Here is a 15,609-nt window from a genome sequence, read left to right as displayed (position 1 = left end):
AACTAATTCTTAAAAAGTTATTTGAAATAAAGCACTACTTACCGTCGTGTATACATCCATGAAAGTTAAAAGGAGGAACCACACAAAGTCACGTGATCCGACACCCTGTTAAACATTTATACAGAAGCACTTAAAAGTTTAAACGACATGCGATTCGTTTTTTCTACAAAACTCAAGCCTACATTTAAATATAAATTTAACTCTTCTAAGCTGTGCTAATAACTTTGTATTTGGAATGTGCCTTAAATCGTTCCCATGTTCCAAACACGTGTGTCTGACCGACAAAATATGTGAGTGACAATGTTCGTAGCAGACACGGCGTCTTACATACTGTTTAGTGGTTTCGCTGGGTATTTTGCAAAGATATTTTTTCCGATTTGACTGTTATTTTACTTTAGCAGTATTTTCAAAACCGTATCAAGCAGTTTTAAGTGAACACGGTTTTCTTTCGTTTTTCCAAATGTTTGTTAGCGTAGAGCAGTTTCACTTGTATGGTTATAGTAAAAGCTTCTGAACACTCTAGAAGTTACAGGTATAATCAAATCGTCATGAAACTTGGTAAGAACATTTGTTCTTGTCTCTCGGCTTAGTTCGAAAAATGTTAAGGTCCGTTGTTAAACATTGTGCACTCGGGCATGGACAGTGTTTCTATACGGCTCTATTAAAACTTTGTTAACACTCTATAAGTCACATTCTTTGTTTCATATTCATTACAATTGCTTCGAAAATGCGTTCTTATGATAACAAGCCCGAGTGCAAAACTTGATCTAGATGTAAGGGGCGGAGCATTTGCCATGATATGGCTATTCTGAAACATAGTTTACAAGTTTTTGAAAATTGTCAGAATGTTTATTCTATTGATATTGCAATTATATTAACACAAGTTTTAGTCTGTTACAAAATATGAGTGCCGCAAGATGTATTAGTTCAGCTTGTAATTGTGGCCTAATTCAACACCGGTTAAATATTCTTTTTTTCTAAAGCTCATTTAAACCATAACATAAATACTATGTTAGTGTATTGTAAACATTGTTTTTGTTGACGGGAATGATCACAATGAGGATGGCGATATTGATGATGGTTCTAGATGATAATGATGCTCATGATGGATTCAAAAACATGAACAACAACCCAAACTTTATTTAAATAAAGGATATTTTTTAGGATTTGGTAGATAGATAGATAGATAGATTTATTCGGCATGTACATGTCAAATAATAACATAAACAATTTATCACATTTTGCATACGAACAAGATAAATTTAAAACAAACACATATACTGAGCACTAAAAATATCACAGATCAAATTGAAATCATGAGGTATACATGTGTGTTACATTTATAATACCTTAATACAATTTCTCAGATGCTTAAAACAAAATTAGATGAAAACAAACACATATATTTAGCATCACAGAATTAAAATTGACTCAATGAGGTAAACATTTGAGATACATTTACATACCTTAATAAAATTTACAATTTTCACAAACAAGTTCAAACCAAATTCAGCTTAAGACAGTCACATACATTGAACACAAAAATATCATAGATTAAATTGACTTCATATGGTATACAATTATAGGTATATTTACATTAGACTGTTTACTTATAGTTTATTTTAGTCTGATACAAAGGACATGTACTGCCAGGAAAGCCCTTGAAAGTCTTGCAACTTATTTCCAAAGGGGTCCATTACATTACTGTTTCATACAGCACATAAACTAGATAGCAGCTAGCTATAGTCATATTATGTTAAATGGTTATTGAATTATTTTATAATTTAGTTAGCATATCTAAAATTTACAAAATGTATATATGCGTTCAACAATTTGAGCGAGCACATGATGATATCTAAATACTTAAAAGAAACAACGCCGTCTGCCATGCTCAATCCCTAAAGGTACTTGTTAAGAAAATGTTTTTTACTTCTTTTTTGAATTTTAAGTGACTATTTATACATTGAATAGATTCTGGAAGAGCATTCCAGGTTAACACACCATTATAATAAAAAGTTAAAGCTGTCGCTGATTTTATGACAGGAACATAGAAATTACATTTGCTGTTTCGTGTTCAGTAGCTATGAACATCAGATTTCTAAATAAAGTTTTCTTTCATATACCCTAGACATTTGTCATAAAAAAAATCTGTACATGATTTAGACTCAGTTGTTTCACTCTATCATTAAGTTTAAATATGCCTAGTTTGTGAAAATCTGAGCAGGTCAGTGTGGTTCTTGGTGGAACATTTAAAATGAATCTCACAACCTTGTTTTGTGTAATTTGTAATTTAGACTTAAGAGTTTTTCCCAAGTTATTATACCAGGCCGAACAAGCGTAGTCAAATAAGCATTGAATTAGTGAATTACAGAGGGTTTTCCTAGTGTTAAAATCCAGTACATTGTTGTGTCTATACATGAACTTAAGTCTCGAGTTGACCTTACTGATGATGTCGTTTGCACATTAATTACCTGACAGGGTGTTATCTAGAACATGACCTAAATATTTCACCGATTTTTGAGACTTTATAGTTTGATTATTACATATGACTGAGAAATTTTCAATCTTTTTAATTTTCCGCTTACTTCCAAAAAGTATACATTCTGTTTTACCTATATGAAGAGACAACTTGTTGTCAACTAGCCAGTTATTGCAGTTTGCTAATTCACATCCTAATTTTTTACTTATGACCTTTGGATCTTGATGTGAGAAAATTATGGCGCTATCATCAGCATATAACAGTAGTTTGCAATCTTTGCTTATACTTATTTCCATGTCATTTACATAGCATAGAAAAAGAAGAGGTCCTAAAATACTACCCTGAGGGACACCACATGTTACTGTTTCCGAGTCTGAAAAAGTATCATTTACATGCATTGTTTGCTTTCTCCCAGTTAAGTATAAGTGAAACCATTCTACAGAGTGAACCCCCATGGTCTTTAGTTTTTCACACAGTATAGTATTTTTGCTGAAAAAATGACGTCGTAGTTTAACCGTGAATATTAACGATAATTTTCACTGTTTGAAACAGTGAATTTTCAGTGTTTATGCATCGATATTCTCTATAAATCACCGAAAAGCATTAAATAACGTGCATTACTCAAATTAATTATTGCCATTAATTCAGATTTTATTATCTTTATTTTTGCGGAAAATCACAGTGGTGAAAATACTTGAGCAACAACAATTGCTTCATATTTATATTATGTGACCTCTGATTCACATATCATATCCTTTATCATGCTTATTCATTAATACTCCATCATCTATGATTGCATTTTTATAGGACAGTTTAATAGCATTTATTTATGCCTTCTAAAATGGTTAAATGGTGATTGTGTAAAAGGCTAACAGCTTTAACACTCTAGAAATTTGCCCCGACCTGGCACTTACATCAAAGACCATTGATGTCAGACCAACATCGGTGATACGTGTATATAACAGCTTACACATGTTCAAGGCATACAGTTTACTAATTATGTCGCATGCAGTCACTTATTTATGTTGGTGTGATTATCAAAGACACGTGTTTTGTATCAGGTTTCACTGCTGTTTTAATTGGAAATATCATTGCAAGGTGAGTCTGTAAGATGTTCCAGTTGTTTTAAAACAAGGCCCCGAGTGTGGTGTCACTTTTTTCTTTATATGGCGATAGCAAAACATTGTGATCATTATATAAGTCAAATTTTAGTTCAATCTTCATGAAAACTGTCGCGAATGTTCTTTTGATATCTTGATTGAGTCTGTTATCTCGGCCACAGGCACTCGGCATTAGCTACTACCCCCCCCCCCCCCCAAGCTGCTAACCCCCTCCCAAACTCTCAAAATTGTCCATTAGTAATAAAAAATAACATGACAAAGTTTGTCGAAACATTTTTTTTACTTATATATATATAACAAGGTATGTGACTTAGACCCTTGAATTGCTGATTTCGGCATACCAGCCAATATTCGAAGCTCACTACTCCACCAATTTTCAACCGATTTGCACAATTCTGGTATCAAACAACGCAGAAGACTTCATGCTAAATGAATAAATCGATGCATGTTCGCATAAGTCTTCCGTAAAGCGGTCATCAAAAAACAAACTTGCAACAATATTTCTTAGAATCGATCTGATTACCACGAAAATACATTACAAACGTATACACACTTCGGTTGGACAGTCGTTCGCATTGTACTTATACATTTCATACAAACACATACAATCAAATTTAAACAAATGTATTACTTACTAACATATATATCTCTCTATCTCCAATATGTGGCGAAAATCTGCTTTCCAACAATTCAACCGATGCCTTTCACTATCGCTACGCTATTTCACAAGAATAGTCACACCTCCGTTATTGACCAATGAGAGCACAGCTTTATTGAAAACCATTTTGAACTCGACACTGGCGTAGCAATTGTGAAAGGCATTGGTTGAATAGTTGAAAAGCTGATTCTCGCAACAGATTGGAGTTAAATGGATTTATATGTTAGTACGTGTTAATTTTGTTTTTATTTTTCATTGTATTTGATTGAATGCGATGTGAGATTACAATGCGAATGACTGTATAACCGAATTATGTACATTTGTAATGTATTTTCGTGGTAATCAGATCGATTCTTGGAAATGTTGTTGCAAGTTTGTTTTTTATGACCGCTTTACGGTAGACTTATGCGAACATGCATCGATTTATTCATTTAGTATGAAGTCCTCTGCGTTGTTTGATACGAAAATTTTGCAGATCGGTTGAAAATTGATGGAGTAGTGAGCTTCGGATATTGGCTGGTATGACGAAATCAGCAATTCAAGGGTCTTAGACACATACCTTGTTATTTATTAGTAAAAAAATAATATTTTTAGACGATTTTTTTTGTCATGTTATTTTTTTATTACTATTGGCCAATTTTGAGAGTTTGGGAGGGGGTAGCAGCTGGGGGAGGGGGGGGGGGTAGTAGCTTATGTCGAGAGCCTGTTATCTCAGCAGCGTTCGAACATAGTTACATTTCGATTTTAAATATTGTACCCTTGGGGCCGAGCAATTTTCCTAATATGTGACGTCGTCAGCGAAAATCAGTCTTGTGTACGCTGACGTTTATGTCGGGAAATCGCGAGATAAAAATCTTGTACGAAAATGCGCTGGATATTTCTTCTTTTTTATACAATTTCTCGGTTCATAATTTATGACATGCTTTGAAAATTGTCGCATAATTGATGTATTTCATGTCGCATAATTGGTGTATTTCATGTATATTCCTTGTTCGGTGAAACTGAATACATAATATCTGTCTTCATGAAGAAATGCATAAATGGGCATCATATGTCGTCGTCAAATTAGACGAAAAAAATGCACCAAGTTATGGCCCATGGCTGGGTTCACTAATTTGTTGTGTCTATTGTAAGCACATGCAGCACTGTTAATTTGTGTATATTTTCATGTTAAATGACAGGTGACAGTTAAACAAACGTGGTCTCGCTTAATTATTGGCATATATATGCACAAGATATGTACAAGATATGTAAGTCACACATAAAGCCATCCCGTGTCAGGTAATTCAACTCATGTTAAAGTCAATCATCCAGACAGCCGTCACCCAATTTATTTGTCCATTATTGTATAAATTGGCATCTGCGTTGTATGAAGGACAGTCTTACTTAAACGGCCGAACATACAAGTCGCATTATTGCTGGCTTTCGCGGGATGGGCCCATTGCGGGCTTCGCATGTATCTTGTATTTGACAAACATTTTGGAAACGTTGTGTTGTGTTAATAAGCAGAAATAAAACGCAAAGAAATCAGAAATGAACTTTGTTGGTTACTGTGTCTTTTCCACGAACGATACATAATTACGTGACAAAATTTCCACAATATAGCATGAATATGTCCTTTAAACACTGGCACAATTGGTGGTTTGTAATCCGTTTATTTAATTCAAATTATTCCCCTTGAATAACATTGTTTCGTTTGAGCAGTTCACAGGTAGCGCAACCTGTCTCGTAGTGTTTATTTTCAATGGCTATTAAACGCTGTAAATCAAAATGACATTGTGTACTGTTGGATGCCTTCAATCGAAGAAGGTTCGGAAATGATATTTCCACATGCTTAAAATAGGTAAGTGAAAGATATATGTGTATTTTGGCTTTGTGATTAATTTTCGCGACTCGCAAGTTTGACTCGGAAGTAAACTGTACGATAGCAACTGAATTGTTTACATGAAATTGTGATAGATTTAAATTTGACTTTAAAATATCATGTCTCAATTTATTAACACCAACACTATTCCATGTCAAATTTCACAAGACCAGGACAATTCGTTTTTAAATTTAAATGATTTATCGAATGTAAATGAACTTTATTTTGAAACTTCTCACCCCGCTACTCAAGATTTGTTTGATGTGGTAGATGATTATGAAAGTGACCTTGAGTCAAACCATGATGAGTCTGATATTGATATTGATGTAGAAGCTGTCAAAAAAAACAACATAAGATACTGCGTTTATTTAAAAGCCTGAACTTGATGTGACAGAAGCTGATAAACAAAACAAATTTAAGGTTGACTGTTAGAAATGTTTAAGCACAAATTTAATTAATAATTATTATTATAAAAAAGTGTTATGTAGATAAATAACCAATAATTTGATATTCTACAGGTTGGGAAGTTATTTTTCAAGACCCCGAGGAAGTGTGAGGTGTATGGAATCAGCTGTGAAGGATCTGGTATTTGAATTAATTTAATATCATTGCTATCCACAAACTGAATCAGTCTAAATGTTATCAACTACCAATTGATTATTTACATTTTATTGTTGTGTGTGTGTGTGCGTGTTTGTGTGCGTGTGTGGTCTGGAGGATATTCTCGTCTAATATCAATCTTTCATGATAAGACCATAACCATGCATTATCTAAATGTTTCAAACCACTTATTAATTAATTGGAAAAAAAAGAACTATTTGGGTATCTCTAGTAAGTTATTACGGTTTATTTATCAGTCTTCTGTTTCACAGGAAAGCAGGTGTTTTACCTCGCAGACGAAGGCCAGTCACATGGTAAAGGTGCAAATGCTGTGGTCAGCCAGGTTCACTACTACCTCAACACATACAGCGAACAGCATGCTCACTTTCAGTGTGACAACTGTTGCGGCCAAAATAAAAACAACATAGTCATCTGGTACCTTCTGTGGAGAGTTATTGTAGGTAATAACAAGCCCTTAGTTATTTTGTTTCTGATAGCTTTTTTTAATGTTGAGAAATTAATTTAGCTAAACCTGTTGTTAAAAATATTTGTTTGCAGTAATGCAATTGCAAAATGGTAAAGCGTGTTGATATGTAGTGAAAAATGTTAAAAAATAATTACTCTGGTATCAAACCCAAAAGGAAAAATCTCTTAAAATAATATATTGAAATGAGTCAACATTTTTAAGTCAGTCAATTGCTACAAAATACATATTCTAAATTGTAGCCTGACCTGTTTTTTAAATTATTTTTTAACATTTCAGGTTTACACAGAATCATCACACTTAGCTTTATGTTGATAAGACATACAAAGTTTACACCAGATTGGCATTTTGGCATCTGGAAGTCAAAGTGGAGGTAAATTCCTTATCACAGTATGGTGTATGTGACCTGCATGATCCTTCTTGATAAACCTTGTTTGCATTTCCATAGGTCTATCCAGTTTTATAGTTTGCAATGTAATAAAATATAAAAATAATAAAACATAAATCAATTAAAATAGTGTGTAGGTACTTTATGTTTTGTAACAGGAAAATAAAAATGTATTTTAGTAGTTTCAGCTGTTTTATTGGTATGAAATTCTTGATATGGCAAACAAAATCCCATGCAAAATCATCCTTCAAACTTTGTAGTTTTCTATTACAACAACAAGAACAAAATAATAATTTGATAATTGGAAAACTATATTTTGCAATTGTTTCTTAATTAAATGGTAATCTTGATACAGAAACTTCAATGCAGAAATGTTGTCTGATGTCGCTGTGTCTGTGGGGTTATCGTCAAGGACAGGCCACAACATCCCCCAGCTTGTGGGGGACACTTCCAATCCTGTTGTTATCTAAGACAGGAAGGATTACCTTTCGACATTGTTTCACCACATAAAGAATGTCACCAAATTTCATCAATTTCCATGTGTCAGCGGATCATCCCGATGTTGTGGAGTGCAGGGAATTTAGTGACTCAACAGTAGTCAGAATCACTTTCAGGAAGGTCTCGAAAGTGAATGTTAATGTGAGCTGTGACAACCTGCCATAAGAAATGTTTGCGAAAGGGCATGATCTGGACCATCAGTGGTATTTATTTGAAAACATTAGTGAATTCTGTCGCACAGATGAACCAAAAACTTGACATGTCCGAAACTAGCTACTGGTTAGCAACAAAAAACAGACTGTGCCCCCCCAAAAAGAAGATGCATTAAGATGTGCATCTGATCTTCTCTGATCATGCCACAACAATTACATACATCATGTATCAGTGTTTATTTTGGCCAAGGTATTGGGTGATACATTTTCCCCCAAACAATGAAAAAAATACTCTTTTCCTAGGAAAGCTAAAACATGTATACGAGTGCTAAATGTGTCAGTTGAAACAGGTTTTGAAATGTTCAATACAAACGTTTGTTGTTCTAATTGCACAAGCTTGTTTTCAAGTTTTTTATATCTCATATTTACAAAACAAAAAACTTTTTTTCCATGTAACCATGATATTGTTTTCACCTTATGGACACAGACTGCCTTTCCGAAAAACTGGAAAAAAAATCAGTGTGAATATTGTATTTATTTATGTTTTACAATGAAAATCCTATATTTTTGTTTGTTTGCTACATTGTTTCCATAGTAACAAAAACAAACAATTTTTATGTTTAAGTTATTGTTTATTTTGTCTATTTTTCTCTATCAGAAATAATGATAAATAATGATTATTTCAATTACTGAAACATTTAGTATCCAAGTGTACTTTCAACCAACACTTTTCAATGCTGTGTTTTTCCCATTCTGTTGTGTTTGAGGTTACATTATACTTAAATACACATGTAAATGAATAAAAAAGGAAATTGTTCATGGAACACACAAATTATTGATTGTTATTGTTTAACTAGTTACAAAACAGTGAAATTAATGTTGTGTTTGCCTTTAAACAAACACTTGATTGAAAATACAATTCATATATTTATAAAAGGCGTGATTGTGTGCTCTGGTGATTATTAACTTGTAGATTGGTTACCATAGCAACACAAATGGTACATTTTAAATGTCCATAATGCTGTTGTCAGTTTATTGCACTATAATTATGTATTTGACTAAAGGAAAAATTATTGTTTAGATAAAACAATGTGCTTGTTGTTTGAATGTTTTCGTTGTTTATTTGTATTTAATGATAACTTTTAGTGACCGTAAAATGTAGGGTTGGTCACTTTGGAAGGTCGTAAAATTAGTTTTGAATGTGATAAATAAAAAATCTATATCATTTATGTGAACTACAATGTTTAGAGAATCCAAAATTGCCAACAAGTCAAAATGTGATTTTTTGAACACAAGACTGATTTTTCCAGCTTTGGTCACATATGTAAAACCTTGTTGACAATCGAGAAGTCACAGATATTGTCCATTTTTCATAAGAAATGATCAGGGCATTTGTTCCAATGATATAATCAATTACCAAAAGTGTTTCATAATTATGTTCCTAGAAATGAAATATTTATGTTTCACAATATGTTATTCTTCTAATGTCCACCTCTAAAAATTTTTAAGCTTTTCTGGGCTCTGTTTAGCGCCTTAGGGCCCATTGTCCTCTTGTTATAAAAGATATGATGTTTTTTGCTAGATACAATGATTCCTTTCTTTCATCGCATGCGAATTGCCCGATTTGTTGGTCGATAAGGGAATATTGTTTTTAAAGTAACGTACATACATATATTATCAAATACAATGTCATATTTAACAGCACGTATTTATGAGTTGTCCAAATATTTTAATATAATTCACACTTTATGAATAAACACAATAGCTTACATGAATGGTAAATAAATTAATATAATCGAACGATAAAACAAATTGTTGTTTCAAATCAAATTCGTCGGGACAAATGACGCAAAAACTAGAGCATTTCGAGTGAACTCGATGCATCTGCTTAACATTTCCTTTTTCATTATTATTCCATTGAAAAAAAAACACAAACAAATCATTACAAAGAAAAAGTGACATAATAATAATAAGTTTCTTTGTTGTTTTTATAGAAAATGCACATGTTAATGCCGATTGTGTGCAGTTCAACAGGCATGTGAACTATAACCCCATGGCATTCAGCTCACGGAGCATCTGGCAGGCAGCACAAGGGGCGCAGAAATTTATCACCATACAGTCTTCGCAAATTGAACCCTGTAAATAATGAAAATAATTGTCAATACTTTGATGTAATAAATAAAGTTTGTGTGAAACATTTCATAGAAGCAAAATTTCAGTGGAAGAAACTTCCCGTTCGGGAAACTAGGGGAATCCCCATATTGGTTTCCTGATCGGGAAACTCATAGACAAAATTTGCATTTTTATTCCCGATCGGGAAATAAAACAGCAATTTTATGGTGGGTTCAGAACATGGCCTGGGTGAACACTTAAATATACAAAAAAATCTGTTTTAAACACCGCCTTTTTGTAGAGGAAAAACATATTTAAATTTTTACCGTGCAAATTTTTTTTTTTAAGTCCCTGGTTTTCTTTCAATTAGGTTTTAAAATTTGTATAATCTACGTAAAAATGTTCAAATCAGTGGTTTCCGGAATAAGAAGCCACATTTCCTGATCGGGAAACTATCAGAATTGACTGAATTGCTGTTCATGCTTGTGAACTTTAGCTAGCACTGACAATTGCTCTTTTCTACGAAAGCCTTTTAGTACCACTTACATATTAAATAAGAGTGCAAAAACGTTTTAACGCGAAAAAAGACGTTTTCACGCAAATAAACACGTAATATCGAAAAACAAACGCATTATAACGCTAATAAACGTGTAATGACGCGAAATGAAGGCATAATGGTGCGACATAAATGCGTACAAACGCAAAAAGGGGTAATAACGCAAAGTAAAAGGCGTACAAACGCTAAAAAAGGCTTAATAACGCCAACCTAAAAGGCGTAAAAACGCTAAAAAAAGGCATAATAACGCAAACTAAAAGGCGTACAAACGCTTAAAAGACGTACAAAAGCTAAAAAAGGCGTAATAACGCAAACAAAAGGCGTACGAACGCTTAAAAAGGCGTAAAAACGCAAATTTCAAAGGCGTACAAACGCTTTATTACGCCTTGTGTGCTATTTAAAGTGATGACTTCTTTGATGACATTAATTCAAACCAAAGCGTTATGAGTACATTTGAGTTTATTGAATTTGTAAAGTCAATGTCAGTCTTTCTGGAAATCGTCCCTGAAAGCTAGATTAGGCAACCGACATTTGTACGAAATAATCTTATTGTCATTCCCTATGAATGGATTGGTTTTATACGGAATACTCGATGCTGTTATTGTAACCATCCACACTGGAAGGCGACAGTGCGATGGCGATAACACGTCATAATGATGATGATAACGCGACAGTTCGATTATGAAAATGCAATATCACGGCAATGCAATAATGATAACGCGAAAGTACGATAATGAACCCGCAATATATAAGGACATTATTATGGTGAAAATGTGACAGTACGATGGTGACAACACGAAGTTTTATCGCCTCGTACTGTCGAAATTTCGCGTTTTCGTTATCAAGCTACTATCATCGTGATTGCGCGTTTGCATCGTAGTAAAATCGAGTATTGCGTTTAAGATCAACCCGTTCATAGGCAATATCCATATCAGGACTGCGTACATTTGCCCATTTGCAGTTAGTAAGACAGCTAGATTTCAATTTTCAATCTTAAGTATCGTGGCTAGATTTTTTCATTTATAAACAGAAATGAAATATACAAGTTAATTTGTATGTGATGAATGCAACTGAAAAAAACGACAATTAAATCTTCGTCATCAATATAATTATTTAGAAACGTACAGTTTAAACTTAATTTTGTGAAATAAAGATATACGAAAAATATTTTTTTTCAAATGTAATTCTTGTTCAACATAACCAGAGATAACCCCCACATACCTTTGACGAGGCAAATAAAAATATAGAACGAAAAAAAAACATAACCAAAGATGACACATTTTCAGTTAAAATACAATTTGAACTTGTGTCGCTCGTATTACGATACGTCATGCTGCTTGAGCGATGAAACTGTATAAACATATATTAACCAGCATGTGCACTTACGCGTCTGGATATTTTGGATCGTGCCTACGTATGCAGAGTTATGGCCCATAATAAGCAAAAAAGAACTGTAAGACTGTGTAACACGTACATCTATAGTAGTTTTGCTAGAGGGATGATACTTATCAAACACATTTTCAACATGTAAATGTATGCACTTTAGCATCTTGATGCATGTAACATGTAACCATATTAAAGGACCCTTTTTGCAAAACAACAGCAACAACATAATAACATAAAGCCTTTTATCGCGTATAAAACACTAACTGTGTAACTGCTAGCCCAATTATACGTGTCTTATATTAAAAAATATTAATCACCACGTGTTTTCCTAATTCGATAAGTGTTCAATGCTCCTGCTGCATAAATTATCGCAAGTCATCTACGTCAAACGCGATGTAAAAGAGCTACATGTACGCCCAATTAAAGAAACACTATTTATATTTCTAAATCACTCATCCAGGAACATAGCTATTATATGACAAATATTTATTTTATACATTGAAAAGGTATCATATTATTAAAAACATTTGAATTATTTAACAGTGAGCAAAAAAGAAAGATACGTCACAGAAAATTAATTGTTTTTTCACGTCACAATATTGTGTTTCACATATCATTAGACGATTTAATCCTAATAGAATTAGCTGTCGTAAACGTACACTTTGAAACTTTTCTAACGCAACACTTTTCAAACTCGAATATCTCAGTCATTAGTAAAAAAATGATTTAAACGTGTACATGTTATCATTTGACTTCATTTGACGTACTGTTGCCTTACTATTTGGATGGTTCAATTAACAGCATCGTCGTACTTTAAAGTAACAGGCATACAATCAACCAATTCATAGGGGATCGTACTAACAGGATTCTGTACAAAAGTCGGTAGCCTATTCTGGCTTATAGGGACGATTTCTAAAAAGACATAAATTGTCTTTACAAAAACAATAAACTCAACTGTATCCATAACGTTTTTGTTTGATTTAATGTCTTCAAGTTGCCATCACTTTATATAGTACAAAATGCGTTATTGCACCTTTTTAAAGCGTGTGTACGCCTTTGAAATTGGCGTTTTTGCGCCTTTTTAAGCGTTTGTACGCCTTTTAGTTTGCGTTATTATGCCTTTTTAAGCGTTTGTACGCCTTTTAGGTTGGCGTTATTACTGCATTTATTAGCGTTTGTACGCCTTTTACTTTGCGTTATTATGCCCTTATTAGCGTAGGTACGCCTTTAAGCTTGGCGTTTTTACGACTTTTTTAGCGTTTGTACGCCTTTAAGTTTGCGTTATTACGCCTTTTTAGCGTTTGTACGCCTTTATTTCGCACTATTATGCTTTTATTTCACGTTATTACACGTTTATTAGCGTTATAATGCGCTTGTTTTTCGATATTACGTGTTTATTTGCGTAAAAACGTCTTTTTTCGCGTTAATACGTTTTTGCACTCTTTTATTTAAAATGTAAGTGGTACTTATATGCTTTCGTGGAAAAGAGCAATTGTCAGTGCTACCTAAAGTCCACAAGCATGAACAGCAATTCAGTCATTTCTGATAGTTTCCCGATCAGGAAATGTGGTTTCTAATTCGGGAAACCACTGATTTTAACATTTTAACGTAGATATAAAAAATTTGCAACCTCATTGAAAAAAAAACAGGGACTTAAAAAAAATTGCACGGTAAAAATTTAAATATGTTTTTCCTCTACAAAAAGGCGGTGTTTAAAACAGATTTTTTTGTATATTTAAGTTTTCACCCAGGCCATGTTCTGAACCCACCATAAAATTGCTGTTTTATTTCCCGATCGGGAATAAAAATGCAAATTTTGTCTATGAGTTTCCCGATCCGGAAACCAATATGGGGATTTCCCTAGTTTCCCGAACGGGAATTTTCTTCCACTGAATTAAAAAAAAACATTACATCGTTTTTCACTAATAAATGGATGTGTGTTCCGGTAGTACGCGGGAGACGTTTAAACCACACAAGGACGTAAAGATATGTGGTACACACACGCTACATAATATTGTGTATGACGCTAAGTGTCCTTACACCGACAAAACAGAGAAATACCGTTATTTGATAAGCAAATTTATTCATCACAGTGGTTTCATTCTCTCGAAACAATAACCTATTTTGTCATAAGTAAAATCCTTTCAAGTCTTTCAGAAACAAACAAAGACATGTATAAGCTCACGGAACCAATAAGCAAATCATATTGGAAGTGTTCTTTGATTTAGTATATATACTTCATTGGGATGACCACAAATGAATGACCATTGTCTGAAACAGACAAAATACGCTTTTAAATGACCCGTTGCATCCTGGTACATACTTTAAGAGAAATAACGTTGTATGATACCCACAAAGTACAACAGAACAAAACTTTATGTCAAATAAGGTACTTGTGTGGATCTAACTAGATATACTGCTGTTTGATACGCACGAAATACAAACCTTATTAATGCACCCACAAAAAAAGTCCTTTACGGACCTAAGAAAAAAACCACTGCGTCATTAAGACACCGTACATATTTTAAATGTATGTCCATTCGTAATGTTTTGGTGCATCCAAGAAATCAAAAATAACTGTTTTACACGCACGATGCACATACCATAATGACACCAAGCGTCTTGGCATGAATCTTATGCGAAATATCGTGTTCTGACACGCACTAAGTACTCACTTTTATGTCTCCAAGACCCCTCACACGGACCCTAAGGGCCAACAAAGCGTCCGGCACACATAAAGGCATGCAGAAACTGTCACCAACTCGCACTGCTATTGAACATGTCGACGCCCAACTGCACCAGAACGTCATGCAACCTTTTGATTATGAATCAAATCAGTTTGGTCGGTGGAGTTTGTTAACATACACATTTCTTAATGATCGCAGATATTTAACATATTTGTATATCTCTGCTCTAAGACTCTTGTTATTAAAAAAACCCACATTAATTGTAGATGTTTCAAACTCTGGCTTATCACATAAGTTGTTGTTGACGATGATGATTTAAATTCATGAAATGCAACGTTTCTCAATCAAGCGCACGCTTACATGACCAATATGTTACAAATATTACGAATGCACGTTCTAAGTTTTTTTTTAAATACAGTCCAATTATATGTTGCGAAGCTGAATCTTTTATTTTTTAACAATGTAAAGTTCTTAAATACAAAGCATATGACGTTTTCAAAATATTCTCTTGTCATGTATCATTTTCGACGGTCAAATACATGTGTTTATGACCTACGCCCTGAAATACATTTATATCACGACATACATGAGCCGATGTCTTCGCAGCAACCGCAGAGGCCAGAT

The 15,609-nt window shown here is 33.6% G+C and overlaps 2 protein-coding genes across 5 annotated transcripts in view; one reads left to right on the top strand and one right to left on the bottom strand.

Annotated features, from left to right (window-relative positions):
* The first annotated feature begins 5,260 nt into the window (after positions 1-5,260).
* LOC127853164 (uncharacterized) lies at positions 5,261-9,345 on the top strand. 4 transcript variants are annotated; one of them, XR_008036505.1, is made up of 5 exons: positions 5,263-6,101; positions 6,641-6,707; positions 6,995-7,183; positions 7,486-7,579; positions 7,950-9,345. XR_008036505.1 is itself a non-coding variant. In XM_052387421.1 (4 exons), exons 1-4 carry the CDS (start codon positions 6,089-6,091, stop codon positions 8,062-8,064), a joined length of 411 nt encoding a protein of 136 aa, XP_052243381.1. In that variant the 5' UTR covers positions 5,261-6,088; the 3' UTR covers positions 8,065-9,345. The 4 variants fall into 4 exon arrangements, 1 of the variants encoding a protein (XP_052243381.1); XM_052387421.1 differs by lacking the exon at positions 6,641-6,707 and having other exon boundaries at positions 5,261-6,101; XR_008036507.1 differs by lacking the exon at positions 7,486-7,579 and having other exon boundaries at positions 5,265-6,101.
* An 891-nt stretch (positions 9,346-10,236) lies between these two features.
* LOC127853159 (placenta-specific gene 8 protein-like) overlaps positions 10,237-15,609 on the bottom strand; it is a 7,217-nt gene continuing 1,844 nt past the window's right edge. Inside the window, exons 3-5 of the mRNA XM_052387410.1 lie at positions 15,572-15,609; positions 14,974-15,113; positions 10,237-10,380 (exon numbers count right to left, since the gene is read on the bottom strand). The exon at positions 15,572-15,609 is cut by the window's right edge and continues 86 nt beyond it. Of these exons, the coding sequence (XP_052243370.1) occupies positions 10,288-10,380; positions 14,974-15,113; positions 15,572-15,609 (271 nt within the window). The 3' untranslated portion in view covers positions 10,237-10,287. The remainder of the gene's footprint in view (positions 10,381-14,973; positions 15,114-15,571) is intronic.

Source organism: Dreissena polymorpha, chromosome 12 (assembly GCF_020536995.1).
Source record: "Dreissena polymorpha isolate Duluth1 chromosome 12, UMN_Dpol_1.0, whole genome shotgun sequence".
NCBI lineage: Eukaryota > Metazoa > Mollusca > Bivalvia > Myida > Dreissenidae > Dreissena > Dreissena polymorpha.
This window is presented reverse-complemented; position numbering and strand designations above follow the sequence as displayed.

Bases quoted from the DNA above. Each gene is read 5' to 3' on its own strand.
- LOC127853164 (XM_052387421.1), top strand. The intron at 7,184-7,485 runs GTAATAACAAGC...TTAACATTTCAG, and splicing joins TCTGTGGAGAGTTATTGTAG to GTTTACACAGAATCATCACA. The intron at 7,580-7,949 runs GTAAATTCCTTA...ATCTTGATACAG, and splicing joins ATCTGGAAGTCAAAGTGGAG to AAACTTCAATGCAGAAATGT.